The sequence below is a fragment of the Somniosus microcephalus genome, chromosome 2, assembly GCF_052327205.1.
Source record: "Somniosus microcephalus isolate GS21.2 chromosome 2, FLI_Smic_1.0, whole genome shotgun sequence".
NCBI lineage: Eukaryota > Metazoa > Chordata > Chondrichthyes > Squaliformes > Somniosidae > Somniosus > Somniosus microcephalus.
In genome coordinates, this window is record NC_140988.1 from 185,591,949 (window position 1) to 185,609,692 (window position 17,744).

Sequence of the window (17,744 nt, forward strand, 5' to 3'; positions counted from 1 at the left end):
TCTTCTCTGCACCCTCTCCAAAGCAATCACATCCTTCCTATAGTGAGGCGACCAGAACTGCACACAGTACTCCAGCTGTGGCCTCACCAGCGTTTTGTACAGCTCCATCATAACCTCCCTGCTCTTATATTCTATGCCTCTGCTAATGAAGGCAAGTATCCCATAAGCCTTTTTAACCACCTTATCTACCTGTTCCGCTGCCTTCAGGGATCTATGCACATGTACACCAAGGTCCCTCTGACCCTCTGTACTTCCTAGGGTCCTACCACTCATTGTGTATTCCCTTGCCTTATTTGTCCGTCCAAAATGCATCACCTCGCACTTTTCCGGGTTAAATTCCATTTGCCACTTTTCCGCCCATCTGACCAACCCGTTAATATTGTCCTGCAGCCTGAGGCTTTCCTCCTCGCAATTTACCACCCCACCAATTTTCGTGTCATCCGCGAACTTACTGATCATACCCTTTACATTCTCATCCAAATCATTAATGTAGATCACAAACAGTAAGGTAGAAAATGTATAAATAAGTACAATAAAAAAGACTCCCTTAAACTGTAAATTTGTCAGGACATGTAAAAGAGGTTATAAAAAATGGAGTCATTATATATTAAATATACTTTTATTTTCTTTTATAGAATATATAATTTATGTATTGAATGAGTAGTTGCCTAAATATGCACTGTGATGTCAATATGAATAATGGACTTGTGTATATTTTGTTACTTATTTTTCTATTGTTTTGTAAATTTTCAACTACAGTTAATGTGTGATTTAAAAATATATATTAAGTACATAACTAAAAATGTTTGTGTGATTTATTTTACTAGCTTGCTGAAATCATATATATATTGCATATACTTTGAAACATGTACAGACAGTGTTCTTCAAAGCTATTTTGGGTTTTGTTCAAAGATAATGAGTGAGCCAGATCAATATGGTGAGTTGCAAACATTCAAAACTTAGATCGTGATGTGCATCTTCAGAAGGCTGCCTTAGCTATATAACTTACTGTTAACAAATTCGGGTACTCTCTCAGTACTGCACTCAAGTGTCAACCTAGACAATGGCCCAGAAATTCGGGTCCCAACGCGTGAGTACGGACGGAGTACTCATGCGTGGACCCGATGGAAGTGCCAGAATCTTGCATGCACTACGCATGCGCGGGAAACCGGCATTTCCGACCCTCTGAACCAAGGGGTTCAGAGGTTGAACGCGTGCGCGCAGGAGTCTGCGCGTGCGCGTTGAACTTCCTTTTTTTTCCAGGTTTGCCCGTGCGTGAAGGCCTCCACTTTTTACACTTGAAAAAAGCAGACGTAAGGGCTTAATTTTAAAAGGTAGGCGGTCTAATAATTAGAATTAGAATTTTTTTTCCACAGGTTTATTATTTTTCAAGACTTTACAGTAAGGTAAGTGTATTTTTAGCCCCGATTTTTTATAAAATTATTTTTGTCAAAAATTTAATTTATTGTTTAAAACAGTTATTTAAAGTTATTTATAGTTCATTTAAATAGTGTGATGTTTTTTAAAATCTTATTTCAAGTTTAAGTACTGTTTTGGGCGCCCGGAGTTTTCATGAGTTTGACAGTTCTTACTGTCAAACTCATGAATGAACTTTTGCATCCTCCGATTGGTTGCCCAGTGCTCACGTGATCCCAGCCGACGCATCGCACTAAGTACGCCGCTGGGTCACGCAAGCACAGCGCGCCGGGAGCTGGACCGGGCCACAGACAGGAAATCCATGCAGGCCCAGGCTTCAACTGTCGGCGCGCTAGGTAAGTGTAGGTCGGGGGCTTGCACCCGCGGGAAGCCCCCGACACGAATTTCTGGGCCTATGTGTTCAAGTCCAGGAGTGCAACTTGAACCCATGACCTTCTGACAGAGAGAAAAGCACCACCAGAGCCACGACTGACATCTAAGACTTATGGATTCAGTACGTGAACCTACACATACCAGCATAGAGAAAGACCAGGCAGAACTATATAGGTCACCTCAGAGCAGTGAATAAGAAAGCCTAAGGTTGAAGAAAATAAGGAAAATAGGGAAAATGCATGGGTCAAGTTCAAGAGAAGAATGAAGGACAGAATAGTGATTCATAAGATTACTGTAACAAACAGATATCACACTCTAGTCGTCACTGTAGCTACAAGGCATAATGTGGAGGAAGAAGTTAGCAAGAAGCAAGAGAGAAGAGGTGAAACAAGGGAGCAGACTGTGAGACATAAGGGAATTAATTGCTAAGAAAAGTGAATTACAATGTTTTTCAAAAAGATAAAGCCTATTGGACAGTGAGTTGCCTACCTGGACCTAGAGTTGTGCACATTGAGGAAAGTATAGGAGAACTACTTAAGGGGATAGAAGCAGAGCCTATGGTGATCCATGTAAGTGTTAATGATATGGGGAGGAATCATAGAGAAATGAACATTTAACTTATAGCGATCATAACATAATTGAGTTCAACAGAGTGCTTGAAAGGGAGAAATGTGAAACAGCTACTAAGATTCTAGATTTAGGTAAGGCCGACTTCAATGGGATGAGACAGAGACTGTCCACAATAAACTGGGCAAATCTGCTAATGGGTAAATGACAGAAAATCAGTGGGAGATGTTCAAAAAATAATTGAATGTGATACAGAACCAGTTTATACCCCTGAGGGGCAAGAGCTCCACTTGCCAAAAAACCCAGCCATAGACGACTAAAGAGGTGAAGGACAGTATAAAACTAAAGGAAAATCATACAGAAATGCAAAAAAAAGCACAGATCTGGCTAATGGGAAAGATACAAAGAACAGTAAAGGGTCACAAAACAGATAGTAAGAGCTACAAAAAGGGAGTATGAAAAGAAACTTGCAAGGGATATCAAAATCAACAGAAAATGTTTTAATAATCATATTAGGAAAAAAAGAGGGTGGTCAGGAGCAATGTTGGCACCTTGAAAACCGATAACGGTGATATTGTCAATGATAAGGAAATGGCAGACATGTTGCATAAATACTTTGTCAGTATTTACAGTAGAGGAAGAGGATAGCATGCCGGAAATCAAGATTCAAGATTCAAGATCATTTTATTGCCATATGTAACTAGTACAATGGAATGCTTACTCCCCACTCACTCCCACAATACAAGCATATAATATAAAAGCAAAAAAATAAAAACAAGTATAAATAAAAACAATAAGCAAATAAGCAAAAAGTATAGCAATAACAGTCCAAGTTGCAGGATATGATGAATAGTGCAAAAAAACCTCAATTACCACTGGAAATAATAGTAATGTAATATGATAAATATATGGTAATATAAGTATAATATATATATTTACATAAACATATAACTATAATATATGGGGCAGTGCGATTAGCAGTTCAGTAGGCGCACTGCCTGTGGATAGAAACTGTTCTTAAACCTGCTGGTCCTGGTTCGGATGCTGCGGTACCGATAAAAGGAAACTAATATTGAATCAGGGCCAGGGACTCAACAAAATTAACGTAAGTAAAATAACAGTAACAAATAAAATAATGGCACTAAAGAGTGACAAATCCCCAGGACCACATGGTTTCCATCCCAGGGTTTTAAAGGAAGTTGGTGAGCACATTGCAGATGCCCTAACTATAATCTTCCAAAGTTCTCTTGATTTGGGAACCATTCCTATAGATTGGAAAATTGCGCATGTCACTCCGCTATTTAAGAATGGTGAGAGAGGGAAATCAGGGAATTATCAACCAGTTAGCCTAACATCAGTTGTCGGGAAATTACTAGAGTCTATAATTAAGGATAGGGAGACTGAACACCTTGAAATTTTTCAGCTGATCAGAGAGAGCCAGCATGGATTTGTAAAGGGTAGGTCATGCCTGACAAACTTGATTGATTTTTTTTGAAGAGGTGACTAAAGTAGTGGACAGGGGAATGTCTATGGATGTTATTTATATGGACTTCCAGAAGGCATTTGATAAAGTCCCTCATAAGAATTGAAGGCAAATTAGTGACTTGGTTAGGAAATTGGCTGATCAGCAAGAGACTGAGAGTAGGGATAATGGGCAGGTACCCTAATTGGCAGGATGTGATGAGTGGTGTTCCTCAGGGATCTGTGTTGGGGCCTCAACTATTCACTGTATTTATTAATGACTTGGATAATGGGATAGAAAGCCACAAATTTGCTGATGACAGAAAGATAGTCAGCATTGTAGGCAGTGTAGGTGAAAGCATAAAATTACAAAGGGATATTGATAGATTAAATGAATTGGGCAAAACTGTGGCAAATGGATTTCAATGTAGGCAAATGTGAGTTCATACACTTTGGACCTAAAAGGATAGAACAGGGCACATTCTAAATGGTGAAAAGCTAAAAACAGTGGCGGTCCAAAGAGACTTGGGTACATAGATCAGTAAAATGTCATGAACAGGTACAGAAAATAATCAAAAAGGCTAATGGAATGCGGGCCTTTATATCTAGAGGACTAGAATACAAGGGGGTAGAAGTTATGCTGCAGCTATACAAAACTCTGGTTAGACCACACCTGGCGTACTGTGAGCAGTTCTGGGCACCACACCTTAAGAAGGATATATTGGCCTTGGAGGGAGTGCAGCGTAGGTTTACCAGAATGACACCCGGACTCCAGAGGTTAAATTAATAGGAGAGATTACACAAACTAGGGTTGTAATCCCTGGAATTTAGAAGGTTAAGGGGTGATTTGATCGAAGTTTTCAAGATATTAAGGGGAACAGATAGGGTAGATAGAAACTATTTCTACTGTTTGGGGAGTCTAGGACTAGGGGGCATAGCCTAAAAAATAGAGCCAGATCTTTCAGGAGTGAAATTAGAAAACACTTCTACACACAAAGGGTGGTAGAAGTTTAGAACTCTCTTACGCAAATGGCAATTGATGCTCGATCATTTGTTAATGTTAAATCTGAGATTGATAGAATTTTGTTAACCAAAGGTATTAAGGGATATGGGGCAAATGAGGGCATATGGAGTTAGGTCGCAGATCAGCCATGATCTCATTGAATGGTTGAATCGGCTCAAGGGGCTAAATGGCCTACTCCTGTTCCTATGGACACATAGGAAGAACTTGCATTTATATCGCATCTTTCGCAACTTTAGGACGTTACAGTCAAACACAATGGCTGGTGGTTTCTAATACAAAGAACTAAACTAATACTAGAGGTTTGCTAACAACCACCAACTCTTAAGAGATGAGGAGGATGTATGAAAATAGGAAGGTTATATTAAAGGGCAATTTCAATCAACCAACTGGCCTAGAGTCAGAATTGGTAAACACAGTGCACGATTGGTTCAGGACCCATCATACCAGGGAAACCACAAGAGGAAACTGTCAGCTCAACTTGGTACTGGTAAGTGAGCCTGACAGTATTCACAAAATGGAAGTCATTGCATCGGTGAGTGATAGTGACCAGAATATTAAACGATTAAGATGTTGGATTCAACCGAAGTCCAAAATCCAAGTTTCTCCAGTCTTTCCTCATAACTTAGATCTCTAAGGCTGGGTTCAGCCTTGAGGCTCTTCTCTGCACTGCATCCAGATCTTGAGTGTCTCCCTTGTGCTTCAGTAACCAGAATCAGACACAGTACCCAGGTGTGGTCTGACCAGAGCACAGTACAGTTTGATTGTGACTCCCTCTGACTTGTATTAACCTGTTTTGGTTGTGTAGAACCATTTGCTTTGTTAATTGCTGCTCTGCATTGGTTGAACATTTTGAGCATCGAATCCACTAAGATTACAAAGTTTATTACAAATTCATCCTTACCTATTTCAACACCATTCATGGAGTCCATGGGCTGGATTTTGCGGGGGGTCAGCGGTCGCGATCGGTGGTGGGGTCAGGTGGGACCCCGCTGTGAACCCGCCGCCACACGCCTTTACCAAATGTTGGGTCTGTCAGCGTTGAGCAGACCCGACACGCAGTGGTGGGGGAGGCAATTAAAATCATTAGTGGCTTGATTACAGCCACTTATCAATGGTTTTTTTTCCCCCAGCTTTTTGGATTTGACAGGTCGCTCACCAGTTTCCCACTGTGTCTAGACCTCGTCTGTGAAGCTGAGGCGGGAGGTCAGTGGTTATTGAATTAGCTGATGAGTTGACAGCTTCAAATGTCAAGTCAAAGCTCCCAACTGATTGAGAATTGTTCCCTTAACCACTAGCTTCTCTAAACTGCATTTCCACTACAGATTCAGAGTGCTACAAGTCTTTACACAAGCCTCCATCCAGTCTGACCTCATTACCTCTCCCACCATTTGCAGATCGTTTCTGTCATCTCTACTTCACCTGGCATCTATTCCATCAGCATGGGTGCCCTTAAAACTCTCTCACCTTGGTCCTCAGAATCCCACCACTATCAGCCCCAATAACAGCATCACCAGCAGCACCAACCTTCTCTGCAATCAACTGATGCTGCACAGGACACAGGGCATCAGCACCCGACCACATTGCTGCTCAGGATGCCAGGGCTGGCCTCACCATGGCCAGATTTTCTTCACTTGATGCTGTACACCCTGGCTGCCACATGATGCGCCAGGTTGGCACCACCCCACGCCAACACCATAAAGCATCCCTACAATGCCCAAGCCATTCCTTTCATACTCATCACCATTGTGGGGGATACCGTTATGTCTCACCATTCACTGCAACTCACTAAGCCATCTCCAAAAGCTGCACAAAAATCTGTCAAAGAACGCAAAGTGTTGAAAATAAAGGTTTCAATATTTGACACCACATTAACAGAAACTTTAAATGAACATTGCATAAAACACCCAAGTGCCTACCCTTGTGTGTTGTTAGTTGGTATGATTGCACTAGGATGAGGGTGTGGGGTGGCTAGTGAGATGGGGGGGTGATAATGTAGATAGAAAGGAATGGGTGGAGGTGCAAGTTAAGTTGGTGGGAGTAAGGATATTCAGGAGTAGGGTAGGGAAGGCAGAGTGCTGGGGATGTGATGAGAGGCACAGCAGGATGAGGTTGAGTGTGGCTTTGTACTAACATTTCCTGATCTATTGAGATAATTGAAAAGTTTGCTTGTGCCCTTCTCTGCAATTTGCAACCAGGCTGTGTTGATATCCTAGGGAGGTCTCTTCCGCCCATGGGAAGGGAAGAGGACTTCCCTGTGTACTGACTCGCTCCATAAGCATATGGAGGGAGTCATGGGAGAGCCTGGGTGCAGCCCTGCACCTCTGTGCAGTGTTTGTCAGTGTTTGCAGTGCCTCATTGCTGTAGAACACTGACAGCACAAATGTCAAAAGAAAGTTGGCCATGGTCCCTTTAAGGAAACAGGCTGATGACGCGTCATCAAATGACATCACCAGACCCGCTTCCTCTAATTGGCTGGGAAATGAGCTGGGCGGGCTTAACAAGCCCTATCAAGGGAAATTCAAAGGGGTTGGGACCTAACAAGGTTCGTAAAATCCAGCCCTGTGTCACCTATTTTTCCTTCCTATATGCAGCACTTTACATTTCACACAGATCCAGAATATTATCTATGCTGGAGGCTGGGATCAGGGCCTGTTGAACAGCAGTTAGAGTAAATTTATTAAAAAGTGGTTAATTAACATTATACTGATTTACATTAACTCAATTTACAAAATTAATTTAAAATACTCAAACATGTAAGCTTTCATTAGCATGTGAATCACATTATAAACAATTGAAGAGGTCGGCTACTCCATTTAAAAAATGAAAGCTCGCATTAGGAATGTTACAAATGAACAGTGGTGACATTGTAACACTGATAACACTTTCTTCCATCTTTGTGCCTTTTGTTAGGATTAGAATGCCACATTGGCTGCACAAGTTTTTATTCCTTCCAATTTACACATACACCAGGTCATTATACATTTCATGGGAATTGCTGAAATAATATGAAATGTGCTCACAAAGATAGAGAAAACAAGTTGCAGCTGAGCATTAACCCAACAAGTGAAACAGTATTATTGTACAGAAAGTCGCTGTCTTTCAACTCACCTTTTCATGGCGTACTATAGGAGTTAGAAAAAAAATGTGATCCGCTCAGGTTGTTAGCAACAGTTGTGAGCCGGATTGGGTTGACAAAAGTGGTGTTGTAAAGGGTCCAATGAGCCAGAACTGGAGCTGGAACACCGTACTATACCATCCTGGCACACTTTAGCCACTGCTGTAGAGCCCAAGATCAGTGTGATCTGGGAGTTGTACGTATGAAAGCAAATCGCCAAATCCACAATGTGCTTTGGGTCGTCTGTGGATTACCCTCTCAGAAGGGGAACGGTCCTGTCTGTCCCCCTCATCAGCATCCGCCTCTTCCAAAAGGAGGGCTCTTTCTCAAGAGCAGCCAGCCCCATCTCCTCCAATGGCCCTACACTTTCCTTTATCAAGTAACAGACATCTGCAATGTCCAAGGTTAAAAGGGTATAGAAGGAAATTGGAATTTAAAGTATGAAAAATGAAAGGTCGTCTGAAGTAGCTTTCAAGTCTGATGAAGCTCTGATCCTAGGATTTTTGAAGTACTATGCTGTTTACTCAATGATTTTTGTATGGGAGCACAAATGTGAGAAGGAAAAGAAGTGAGGATTTGATCAGAATCAGTCCACTGGGAAAAGCATCTGATACGAGGTGTGAGGATTTAAAAGGAACAGAGTCCTAAGACTATTTCTTCCCCATGATAATTCCTACTTCTATATGAAAGTTGACTGAATGAGGAGATATGGGGCTAGATTTTCAGTCGCTTGCGCCAGCAGTTAGCGCCTTAAGAGAAGTGTTTTTCGGGCACTATGCGTGTAGCGCCCGGGCGCAGCGCAGTTTGCGCCCCGCCCCAAATTAAGTTGCCCGTTAGCGCCGGCGCAAAGTTTAGCGCCCGCCCGGATGCGCGCGCAGAAAATGACGTCACATCCTCGTGCAACGCCCTTTGTGCGCCCCGCTTCCAAACTTCAGTCGGACCGCCCCATTGTGTGGCTGGCGGCCGGAGCGTTTGGAAAAAGGAATGCAACACAACCAGCGCGGGCCCCGGGGGGTGCAAATTAAAGGGGACGTACTCTCCAGTATAAAGGCCAGCCTTTTTTCAGAAAACACTCTTGTGCAACGCATTTCTGGAGACACAACAAGGAGGATAGCTAACTGGTTTCAAGCAGCAAGAGCCAGGTATTTTTGGACTCAGGCCAGAGCGCTGCAAGTGGCCTTTTGGAAATTAGAGTGTTTGCCAGGATTTGATGGGGGTTGCATGGGGTGCCAACGCGGAGCTGCAGCTCCATGTCCGTAGGGCTCGCAGACGCATTGTGAGAGGGGCAGCCCTGGCTAGAGGCAGAGGGGGCTACAGGCGTCGGCCACGTAGGCCTTACCCAGTCAGGCTATACCGCCAGCAACGCTCCTACCTAAACATGAGTGCCGCGCGATGTGTTAAAAGGCTCCGATTCCGAAAGGAGGTGATTGCAGAGATCTGCCACCTGCTTCGCCGAGATCTGCGGCCAAAGCTCAGGTGCAGGACGTCTCTGTCGGTGGAAGTGAAGGTGACGGTGGCATTGAACTTCTATGCCACCGGCTCCTTCCAATACGCTGCTGGGGACATAGCAAACATCTCCCAGTACGGCGCGCATCGCTGCATCCGCCAGGTGACCGAAGCACTGTTCAGAAGGAGAAGCCAATTCATCTCCTTCCCCATGGCCCTGGAGAGCCAGCATCAGCGCGCATTGGGATTTTCCAGACTCGGGGAATTCCCCTTGGTGCAGGGCGCCATTGACTGTACGCATGTGGCTTTGCGGGCCCCTCTGGAGCATGGCGAGCAGTATCGCAACAGGAAGGGCTACCATTCTCTGAATGTGCAGCTGGTCTGTGACCACAAGCAGCGCATCATGGCAGTCAATGCCAGCTTCCCAGGCAGCAGCCACGATGCCTTTATCCTGCGGCAGAGTACTGTGCATGACATGTTCCAGGCACAGCCTCCCCCAAGAGGATGGCTACTCGGGGACAAAGGCTATCCTTTGTGCACCTGGCTCATGACCCCGCTCCGCGCGCCCAGGACTGCTGCTGAAGAGGCCTACAACGAGAGCCATCAAACCACCCGCAACATCATCGAGCTAACTATTGGGGTCCTCAAGCAGCGGTTCCGCTGCCTTGATCGCTCCGGAGGAGCTCTCCAGTATTCGCCGGACCGGGTCTCCCAATTTGTGGTGGTTTGCAGCATGCTACACAACCTGGCTATCCGCAGGACTCAGGCACTGCCACCTGATGTTGGACCAGCACCTCAGGAGGAGGAGCAGGAGGAGCATGAGGAGGAGGAGCAGGAGTACGTTCTCAGGAGGGAGCGACCAGGGCCAAGGGCCGCACGACGCCACCTTATTACACGGTACTTCTAAGCCCCCTGTCAGGGAATGGCCAGGGGCCATGAGGGAAGATGAATGCAGCCGCTCCGCAAGCCCTCAGCCGGCGAAGCCAACAAACACTAAGAAGAACAACCATGGAGACTGCATGAATAAAGATAATTTTTTATTACACAAAAATGAAAAGCCCTTCCCACATGAATCCCCAAAAACAATAAACGGGCCCCACAAAAAGCCCAACAAACGACTCACTCCCACAAACTGGGGAGGAGTCACTCCACCTTTCTTCAAACCGGGCCTCAACGTCGGCCTAACGCAAAAAATAAGCCCTCCAACAACACAACCATGGGCAAAATAAAGATGGCCACCGCCATATAAAAGGAAAGCTGCCCACACCCTCTACTGAGTGGCCCGCGAGGGCGAGACCTTGCCCAGCCTTTTGCCTCCCCTGCCCGGCCTGCTGCTCCTTCGCAAGCTCTGCCCAGTGGCTGCTGCGAGGCTGGGGGAAGGCGCCTGAGGCTCAGATGCCCTTCCGCCAGATGCCGCTGGGGGGCGGCCTACACGGCGTTTGGGCCTCGAGGGGCCGTCTGCTGAGTGGCGCACCTGAGCCTGGCCACCATCAGCTGCAGCCGCTTGCCCTTGACGCCCCAGTGGGGGAATGGCGGCGACGGATGGCGCAATGTGGGCCAGCTGGCGTCTGGGATGCACTGGCTGGTGCTGTGGCGCGGTGGCACTCGGCCGGGCCCGCACTGCAGGATCCGCAACAATCAGCCGAGGGGCGGCTTGCTGGGATGGTCCAGCACGGCGGCTGCCCTGGCGATGCCTGCCTGAGACAGCGCGTGTGGCAGCAGTGAGTGCCCCTGTGGTCCTGCTGTGCGCGCGCATCACAGCCGCCAGGGTCTTGACGGCATCAGTCAGCATGCGGCCACTCGCGGCAGTTGCTGCCCCGAACTCGCGCACACTGGTCGCCAGCGACTCGATGGCCTCAGGCATGCGCCCCACCACGCTCATGAGCTCCGTGTGGCGCCGGTCCGAATCCTCGGCCATCTTATCCAGCTTCCGCACCTCCTCCGAGGTGAAGGTGTCCGGACTGGAGTCGCGACTCTCCCGCTGGGGAGGAGGGGGCCGAACTAGGGGACCCTTGCCGCGTTGGTGGCGGCGAGTGTGCCGAACAGCAGCACTCCCCTCTGATCCTTCCCCCCTTTGGGGGGAAGGCCGCGGGCCACGCGCACGGCTCCTGGGTGGCTGGACGCCACTGGTCCCAGAAGCTGCATTGCCCTGCGACAGTTCCTCCAGGCACTCGTCCAGTGAGGAGGTGTCAAGCATTTCCTCCTCTCCTGCGGGACGTGACTGTTCCCCCGAAGGTCCGGCTTGCTCCTCCTCCTCCTGCTGGTCGGAGGTGCTGTCACTGGCAGCTTCAGGGTCCTGGTGGTCACCAGCTGAAAGCAGGAATGCACAAGAGTAGCTTCAGAGTGAGGAGACGGCGTCAGCGAGGGAGTTAGGACTGGTGGCATTCAGCGCATTGGTGGGACAGTGGCAAAGGAGGTAGCTCGGATGGGCCAGTGCGACGCGAGAGGGCCAAAAGGCGAGGTCCTTACCATTGCCGGGCAGTGGAGGGTCGGATACTCCGCACGCTGTGGGGACAATCACACGGGCTCCCATGAGCACACACACGCGCTCCTCCAGCCGAGTGAGCTTCTGCAGCTTGGCGCGGCCACCCCGGCACGCGCCTGGCGATTAAACGCTACTTTAGCCTGCAAGAGAAAGGACGGGCTGTAAGTGCACAGTGAAGCCCTGATGTAGTGTGCACTGCCTCCCATGGTGGAATAGCGTGGACAGAGTGAAGCCCTGATGTAGTGTACACTGCCTCCCATGGTGGAATAGCGTGGACAGAGTGAAGCCCTGATGTAGTGTGCACTGCCTCCCATGGTGGAATAGCGTGGACAGAGTGAAGCCCTGATGTAGTGTGCACTGCCTCCCATGGTGGAATAGCTTGGACAAAGTGTAGAGTGCCGAATGGCCATGTGATGCTCATGACTGTCCCAATGCTGCTGGCTGAGGGCTGGCCAATAGGACTTTCAGCTCCCTTTGCCCATCATGTCAGGTGTACATGCAAGAATGAGGAGGAGACTGGAAAGGCTACTCACCTTCACAATCCTGGTCAGATCGTTGTATTTTTTACGACATTGTTTGTGGGTCCTGGGGGCCTCGCCGGTGAACATCACCCTCTGGGCGATCTGCTTCCAGGCTTTGGTGTAGTCGTGGTGGGTTGGATTCCTCCCACTCTCTGGGAACAAGAGCTTGCGCCTCACCTCCAGAGCTGTGACCATTATGTCCAGATCACCCTCTGAGAAGCGCAGGGCACGCTGACGGGCCTTCTCTGGCGTTGCCATGACTCCCTGGGGCTGAGCAGCAGTGTTGAGGCCTCTTTGCAAGGCTGCAGTGTGCAGGGCGTGGCAGCAGACCAATTCGTCCCTTCCCCCTTTAAGAGCTGGTCGGCGCCACGGGGTCTGCTGTCAGTCCAAAAATGACCGCACCCGCGCTGCGCCCCGCCTGGGCGCTATCCCTCTGGACCGCTGGCTTAGCGCCTAAAGATAGGAGTGGAACGCCTCTTTTAGCGCTCCACCAATCTCATAGGGCGAAGCCACTGAATTTCCGGCAACGGGGCGCTACTTTGGGGCGGGCGCTAACTTCGGGCGGGCGCTAAGGTTAGCGCCCCAAAACTGTCTATACTGAAAATCTAGCCCATGGATTTTCCAATATGGGTGCAGTGCAGCACTAAGTCCCAAAAATGTTATGGTGTTTGTAAGCAGTAAAATAAGCAGACGATCAAGTGTACGTATTAGGAAATTGCTTGTCCTTAAAATATACATCCATTGGAGCATATATTCAGAATATCACAAATAGGTTGTAAAGTTTTGTTGCAACAACCTATGGGGTTCAGAGGGAAAGAGAGAGATCTAGTTCTCTCTGCAATAGTACTTTTGTAATTATGAGAGGCACAAGATTCTCATATATTCAACAGAAAAATCTAGATTTAATAAGAATTACTGTAGTACAAACATTGTCCAAGATAGATAGCATCCACTTAGTTTAATGTACCAGTTTCAGCTAAATTTATTACATAATTTGCATTAACACAATTATTAGGTTCTTTGGTGTCAGCAGCCTTTCACTCATTTTATTTAGTGCAATATTATTTGTTGAATAGACTAGTCTTTTATTAAGTTTCTCTCATTTCTTTCATAAGGAATTTATTTTGTAAGCTTACAATATAAAATATACCACAATGGTAAATCAAAACACATTACAATGAATTATACCTTGCATACCCTTCTGAAATACATTTAAATAAAAGATCTCTTAACTCCAGTACAATACAGATAAGTTATACATTCTCCTTCAGTGTATGAGTGCATGGATACAGTTCTCAGATTCTCTAATGCAAATCCAACTTGTCAGTAGTTACAACTATTGCAAGTCGAAGGCCTTTGTTTGACTGATAGAATTGTCAGCTTCCCTTTAAATCCGAAGATCAGGAGCGTGGGACTGAAGTGCAACCAAAAATCAAGGAGCAGCCCCCTTAAGTGATGGAACAGAGGCTGCAACCTCTCACATTGAATATAAACATGGAACACGGACTCCTCTAGGCCGCAAAAAAGGCAGGCGGCCTGGGAGTCCGTAAACCTACTTAACATTTTATTGCACAGGACTGCTCCATGCAACACCGTCCAGGCCAAGTCCCCAATAGAAAAGGAGAGGACTCCCGCGTAGAGAGCCCTCCATTGGGGACCTCCACCTCTGCCGGATGGCAAGATGGCATGCCAAGGCGTGTCCGGACGGCAGGCGAAGATGACAAAGTGGAGAGTGTGCAGGAGCAGACTGTACAGGAAACCCCTCTGCGCAGAGCTAAAGGGCATGGAGGGCATTTCCCCGAGACGGCTCAAGTTGTGAGGCGTCAGTTCCCGAGAGGGGTTTCGGGGCTGTGCGCCGATGAGGAATTGCCCCACGAGCTTGAGCCTCCTCGATACACCTAGTTGCATTTTGCACGGTGATGGATATTAGGGTCAGAGTGTCCCGTTGTGGAGAGGCGGGACACTTCATTAACATACTTAAATCCGGCTCCCACAGTGCAATTGGGAGCCCGAGTTAAAGTTTAAAGTTGCCGCGCGGGTTTCCCAGGGAATCGAGAAACCCAGCAGTGAAAGGGAGGCGGGAGCTGCTGGCTCCACAAGGTAAGTGCCTTTTCCCGCACTCCGTGGACCAGGAGTGCTCAACCAGCCCCTCAAGGAAGCTTTCGGCCTCCCCCAGCTCTAATAGCCAGCCTCCCCCACCCCTCCCAATTGTTGATTTCTCTCCACCCCACTCTCCCAAACTCCAGCCTTCTTCAACCACCCTCCCCTCCAGATTGTTGTCCTATTTCTGCCTTCCAGATAGTGTCCTCTCTTCCCCCTCCTGATTGCTGGGGTCCATCCCCAAGGGTCCCCAGCTGCAGCCTCCTGCTGCTGGTGTACCCTCCCAGCGGAATTTGGCTGGGTGCCAGGTGGGAAACGGAGCTACATGTGAATGGCTACATGGCACATGGGTGAAGTACTGGACAGTTGTTGGCACTGATGGAACTGTATCCCAGCATGAGTCATCTCAAGAGAGATGGGGAGAAAATTAATAAAAATGAATTCATGTATTGTCATAAATTTATACTCATTGGAATTAATGTGATAAGAAATATATTGAGTCTCATCTAGAAAATATTACACAAACTTTACCACTGACCAGATGGGTCACATACAAGAAAAAATTGATTTATAATAATTACTGCAATTTCTTATTAAAACTTCAATATTTGACACTAACTTCATTTCTAAAATTGCTATCAACATTAACTTGAGGGATGTTTGAAACCAACACATCCCTTTGATTTTTCTGGCACATCCAGAAAAAGCAAAGTACATTTGCACCTCCACCTGTACAATCAACAAACAGATTTAAAAAATAAAACTGTGACTGTTTTCCAGCCCAGCAATTACATATGTAGCATTTTCATCAATAGATTTGGATTTGATCTATTAATGTGTTGCCCTTCAAATTGCTGCTGTACAAAATTAATGCATAAAATTTATAACATCCAACTATGTTCAATTAGAAAACCATTAGTTTTCTGATTCTGAAATTAGGAATTCAAAGTCCCAGACCTAATTTTCAGGAGTTTAAGATCAGGCTCAAGGAGTCAAGAGAATAAGATACAGAAATGACCATCTCATCCTAGATAAAACAACAACCGTGTAAAATGATAGCTTCACTACATAATAAATGTATTAGTGACATCTAATGGCAGAACACCAATGCTGCACCAATGTTTATAATACGCACAAATTAATGGTGTTAAATTGCAGAAACTGCTGTGACACAGGTTCCTCTTTACAACGACACAAAGCTGATAGTGTCGAATTATACTGCGAATTATACTGCGGAGTTATACTGTTATTGTCACATTGCTCTCTGTCCAGGAAAGGTTGAATTCTGTGTATGATGCACGCACGCATATGCAGAGCTTCATTGGCAACTTCCAAAGACCTGTTACATTTTTAATATTAGCAAAGAGGTAATAGAGCAGTTGGTTCTTTGCCACATTAAAACAGTTAAAAAGTTCAAAAAGAATGCTTCACACTGATTACTGTTATACTGATGACAAGCTGGAGATGGTCTCTCAGTTGTTTCCAGAATTCAACCTCAGCGGCTTTACTCCCAACTTCTTGTACTGCATAACTTGTGTCAATGTGAAGCCAAAACCATGCCATACCGACAGAAAATATGTAGTATAGCTGGCCTATAACAGAATGTGCAGCTTGGAAATCCTAAATCATTTCTTTGGTGCCCAAATATTAAGTTCTGGCACCCCCCATAACTAGATAAAATCTCACAAACAGGAAATTCACAGAAAGTGGATACGGGTTCAAATCTTGCACACATCAAAATCAGGATGATTTATAATTCAAAACTTTTCCGCTAGGTGTGAAGCATTGTTGGTTAAATTTATAACAGCACTATAATCAACAGGATTTTTTATCCTTAATGAGTGAAACTATAATGGAAAAATTAAGTATTGAGCAATTATTTTATTTGATGGGCAACACTGGATTTCTGACAATGGCTGCCTCAAAGTAATTAATTCAAGAGCAAATAATTATCACTGTTCTTAATTTTTAGATTGCAACTACAATGTAGCTCACTTAGACCAGAACCACTTAACTTCTTTGGCATTTACTGATATGACCACATGATTTAGCTCAATTGGAAAAGTAAACAAAATTAATCACTATTTACACTGGCTGATGCAGTACATTATATAAAATCTGGTTTTACATTAGTGAACTCCAGGCATGGGTGCTTCCAGGATGTGCATCTATAATTGTAAAAGACCAGGAACGTCCATAAACAGTCTATATTCATAGAGTCTAAATGGGATAGAAGAGAAAAGGGATCTAGGAGTACAGATTCACAAATCATTTAAAATAGCAATGCAGGTTCACAAATCCATAAAAATGCAAAGCTCTGGGGTAAATTTCTAGAGGAATAGAATTGAAAAGCACAGAAGTTATGTTAAACTTGTTTAGAACCTTGGTTACACCACACTTAGAATACTGTGCACAGTTCTGGTCTCCATATTATAAAAATGATAAAGAGGCATTTAAGGGGAAGCTAGATTAGTACATGAGGAGCAAAGGAATAGAAGGATATGTTGATAGGGTTAGATGAAGTAGGGTGGGAGGAGGCTAGTGTGGAGCATAAACACTGGCATAGACCAGTTGGGCCGAATGGCCTGTTTCTGTGCTGTAAATTCTACGTAATTCTATGCAACATGTAGAAATATTCCTAATAAGAAATGATATATGCGATTACACTTGAATTTCTTTTCAACATGGACAGATCAATCTGCCTACGATGCTGTTACTCCGTAGACCTCGTCTCATTCGGTTCCAGGTATTCTGATGCAGTTGAAGGTAATGACGTTTCTTCAGGTATTGTTTCATCTGACTGAATATTTTCACTAGAAGAGTTCAAATTTGTTGGATGTTCATTTATACTTGTGGTGGAAATAACTGCTAAAAACAGAACAACATAGTTCATTTATATCATGTCACAAATATATAGATTTATGTATTTAAAAACTGTATCAAACAGTTTTAGAAAACAGAAAGTAACACTTAGCTAGAGAATTGGTAGGTGCACCATTGAACAGTTAAATAATATCATCCTCTAGTCAACCATGGCTCAGTGGTAGCAGGTTCCCTCTGAGTCAAGAAGTTTGTGAGTTCAACATAGGAACAGCAGTAGGCTATTAATCCCCGTGAGCTTGTTCTACCATTCAATGAGATCATGGCTGATCTGTATCCTAACTGCATCCACCCACCTTGGCTCCACATCCCTTAATACTCTTGGCTAGCAAAAAT

The 17,744-nt window shown here is 45.5% G+C and overlaps 1 protein-coding gene across 3 annotated transcripts in view; it reads right to left on the reverse strand.

Annotated features, from left to right (window-relative positions):
• Nucleotides 1-13,306: 13,306 nt before the first annotated feature.
• The window catches only part of LOC147123159 (protein sel-1 homolog 3-like), a 96,416-nt gene continuing 91,978 nt past the window's right edge, over nucleotides 13,307-17,744 (reverse strand). For 2 of the 3 annotated variants that reach the window (XM_085968077.1, XM_085968063.1), the window contains one exon: nucleotides 13,307-17,396. In XM_085968077.1, coding sequence (XP_085824203.1) covers nucleotides 17,242-17,396 — 155 coding nt within the window. In that variant the 3' untranslated portion in view covers nucleotides 13,307-17,241. The remainder of the gene's footprint in view (nucleotides 17,397-17,744) is intronic. The other variant, XM_085968068.1, reaches the window with a different exon arrangement.